General features: G+C 39.6%; 1 gene segment (V, D, J or C); it reads left to right on the forward strand.

The window, feature by feature from the left end:
- Positions 1-503: 503 nt before the first annotated feature.
- Positions 504-1,310, forward strand: LOC108315313. The segment is given in 2 exon segments: positions 504-668; positions 873-1,310. Coding segments are annotated over 2 exon segments (492 nt in total).
- Positions 1,311-4,275: the final 2,965 nt, after the last annotated feature.

Consider the following 4,275-nt stretch of genomic DNA (forward strand, 5'->3'; position numbering starts at 1 on the left):
ACCAGGATGGTCTCGATCTCTTGACCTCGTGATCTACCCTCCTCGGCCTCCCAAAGTGCTGGGATTACAGGCTTGAGCCACCGCGCCCGGCCAACAATAAACTATTTCTTATATAACTTTTGCTGGATTCCGTGACTGGCAAAGTAGTAACAAAGATCGAGACAAAAGTTTTGCCTTCCTTCTAGAGAGTGAAAACTCTGTGTGGTTTTTGCACCTTGATTTTATCTAGAGAAAAAGATGTACGTAAGACCAAAAGGTGCATAACTACATCATCCAATGTATTCACTATGGTTCATAATAAATTGTAAGTCTCACATTTTCCATCAAAGATGAATTAACTAACCATAATTCAACTTTACCACTGTATATTTCTAGTCCAGTAAGTTATATTGAGACAAAGTTGGAACTTAGGACGGTTTAGAATCTTCCATCTTACACAGGAAGCATGTGACATGGTACAGTCAAACTCATCATATATCTGCTAACTGTACTTCCTGTAAAAGGCAGAAGCATCACACAGCCCAGTAACTTTGCTAGTACCTCTTGAGTGCAAAGTGTAGAATTAAGATCTGGATTTGAGATCCAGCACGGAACATTTCACTTGGGAAGAGCTATGAACACGCTGACTGCTAGCCTGCTGAGGGCAGTCATAGCCTCCATCTGTCTTGGTAAGGATGACCACCAGCACAGGACTCAGCCCCGTTAGCTTGGAAAGATGTGGAGAGAGGCAGATCTTTGTAGCCTAATGAGTCTTAGAAAGAAGGGGTAATGGGCAATGGAATCAGAGCACTAGGTCCTAAGCCACTTAATTCGTTTTACCCCCAGGGTTACAAATAAGGGATCAGTCTATTTTTTCCCCCTATTTTCTGCAGGATCCAGCATGGCCCAGAAGGTTACTCAAGCTCAGACTGAAATTTCCGTGGTGGAGAAGGAAGATGTGACCTTGGACTGTGTGTATGAAACCAGTGATACTACTTACTACTTATACTGGTACAAGCAACCACCAACTCGAGAAATGATTTTCCTTATTCGTCAGAGCTCTTTTAATGAGCAAAATGAAATCAATGGTCGGTATTCTTGGAACTTCCAGAGATCCACCAGTTCCTTCAACCTCACCATCACAGCCTCACAAGTCATTGACTCAGCAGTGTATTTCTGTGCTCTGAGTGAGGCCACAATGAGATGGGTGCCTGTGGGAGCCCTACAAAAACCTCAACAAGAGATAGGGCCCCTGGGGAGAGACTCCATCACACACAGGAAGAAGCAAGGAGGGGCTGTTCAGCACAGGTGGTTTGGCAAGGAAACCTGAGTTCAATTCACGTCCATGTCTAGATATATCATTTATTAGAAGCATGTGTATCTTCCATTCTTTAGAATAGAGACAGAATATATAGTTCATATTTTTATATCACATATAGAATTATGAAACAAAAGGTGCAATAACAATGTATTCATCTTGTGTTGCTTTTGTTGAGGGTGGAAAATTATCCAATTATCTTCAGACTAAATGGATGATTCTGTTGATAAGCTGTTAAGTTTCCAGAATCATTCATACATTTATGCATTAATTATTATGTAGAATTCTTTAATCTAAATATCTGTAATATAAAGTTATATAAATATCTGTCATTGATTTTTCTTAAGAATGGTATCATTACTCAATGAGGTAGAAAAATTAAATTTAGACTTCTTTCCATAATCATACCAGCAACTTCTTGTACATCAGAATAGATGTGAAATGTTCCTCAAATTTCCTTTCTCTGGCTTCTCTTTTCGTGACTTGATTATGATTTTTTAAAAGTATCTAAATATTTTGCCCTCATTTAGAGGCTGCCTACAAAGAGAGCTGTTTAAGGTGGGAACTTGTCCTAACCTATTGAATATCTTGCCTTCACCCTTTCTCCTTTGAGTTCTGGTCAGTTTGAAGCGGAGAAATAGTTAGGGCCAGAATTACAGCTGCCATGGCAACCAGAGCCCAGATGGCATGTCCAGTGCCTACTTCCTGTCCAAACATATATTTTTCCCTGGCTGTTACAACAGGTGCTCAGGAACAAGGATTTTTATTTCTTTTGCTCCACACAAGTTTTTATAAACCTGAGTTTTCAACATTAAAAGAAGACAGACATCAGATTAAAAACTGGATTTCTACCTTACCTATAAACATGGGAAGATCTGGGAACATTACACTCCCTAGGGTAAAGATAAAAAGTTCTGTTTAGACACATAATGGCTTTGATGTATATATATTTTATTTTTAACATTTATGCAAATTTACCATTCATTTCACGGTATGAATTCATTTAAAAGTAAAAATTTAAATTATTAGTTACAAGACATAAACTAATCTTCAAGACCACCTGTTTTTCCCTCATGATTTTCTGTATCACATGTGTATTCCAGCTTGAGAAACGTAAGTGTAGTTTATTCTTAATTGAGAAGGTATTTGTAGCTATAGTAAGCATTGGAGAACCATAGTTAATAAGACAGACATGGTTCCTGCCTTTATGGAGGTCATGTTCTAGGGGGCTGTATCCAATATATAATGGTAGGCAGAGGGAACTAAAGTTTTATACAAACAATCTATGTGACCTTAAGAAAGTTATAACTCCCCTCACCCTGTTCTCTCGTTTGTAAAACGTAGAGATTTAATTAGGCAGTTGCTATTGAATAATCCTTTCCAAAAATTTACTAGCCTCACAAGAGCACACAGTCCACTGCCTTTTTGAGTTTCTAATACTTATGAGCTAACCCTCTTTTTTGGGGGAAAGAACATTAGTTGTTATAGATGTATCTATACTGTTCCACATATTGCATGATAATGTAATGGTAGGAGAGGACAGTGGCTTGGGAAGTCGCCTGCTTTCCATATACAGAAACTACTATTCTGTGTATCCAGGCAGCAGAGGAAGAGGGAGAGGAAGAGGGGGAGGGGGAGAAAAGAAAGAAGTATGAGAAGGAGGAGGAGGAAGGGGAGAGGAGGAGGAAGAATGAGGGGCAGAGAAGGAGGGAGGGACAGAATAGGTACTAATTCTAAAGCAAATATTTTTATTTGAATTTGAAGTTATTGCTTCTTTTACAAGGCATTAGACACATTTTCTTTCCTTAGCTTGAGAGAATGAGAAAAATGAGAAGATTCCCATTTGACAAGCATGTGGTCATGCTGAACTTGGACTAGCTGACTGAAACTCCAGAGGACACAGCTCCTCCTGTTAAGTTCTAAGGCAGGTTGAGAGACATATTTTCTAGTAATTCTAGTTGTCCCTTGTAAAGTTAATATAATTCATCTGTTCCTAAAGGAACTAAGAGCATTGTAACTGGGAAAGGTTGGTTCAATATTAGAGCTCTCTAGAGCTGAGTAGCAAATGCAAATGCTCATAGGTGCCTAGAGTAGAATGAAATGAGTGTGGTTGTCCAAGTGTATTAAACAGGTGGGCCTGATAATGTACCGTTAGGCACTGGGTCTTGGCATCAGAGGATAAACAAAAATGATGCAGTAAACCTTATTTTTCTTCTAAGTAGAGTGGGTGTCCTGAAAGATTATCCAGAGATTGAAGCTTTGTCATTTTGCCCTAGTCCTAAGTCAGGCTACAAGCTGTTAGATGTAGACAGGCCAATGCACAAGAGCTATAATACAGGAAGCCTCTTGATCAGGGGCTCGGGAGATGAAGCCATCAGAGCCTGCAGTACAGCTGAGGCTTATTTCAGCCTCTGTGAATAAAGTCAGTGATAATGACCATATTGCTAGGAAGTAGCCCCTACTTCTTCCTAATGATTCTCTTCAGGGAAGTTCTTCAGGTGTTCCCTGAAATTAGTCACCCTCATACCCCACATCTCAGAGCCTCTGATCTTGCATACGATGAATGTCTTCACTGAAGAACTGTTCCAGTATCCCTGGGCTAGAGTTTGACTGAGTTCAAATAGAGCACATTGCCCACAACACAGAGCTGGTCAAGCTAATGAGCTGTCCAGGGTCCTTAATCACTTGGCTTACACAGCTGCTGTTCTGGATCTGATCCATTGTCATAAGCATTTTTTTTTTTTTAAATAAAAGAATGAAAGCAAATATTGAGCACATAATATGTGTGATACAATAATCACTGAACCTTACCTTTTCTCTCTTAACTACATGTAGTAGTTGCCCCCTGACTGACCCCTAATACAATCTACTTACTAGCTACATCCTCTGTGTGTTTGCCCTCATTTCTATCTTATTCCAGACAGTAAGATACAAGTTCAACAGCTTGGTGCTGCTCCAACCCCAAATGCTAGCATTAC

This window comes from Cebus imitator, unplaced genomic scaffold (assembly GCF_001604975.1).
Source record: "Cebus imitator isolate Cc_AM_T3 unplaced genomic scaffold, Cebus_imitator-1.0 Scaffold170, whole genome shotgun sequence".
Taxonomy (NCBI): Eukaryota; Metazoa; Chordata; class Mammalia; order Primates; family Cebidae; genus Cebus; species Cebus imitator.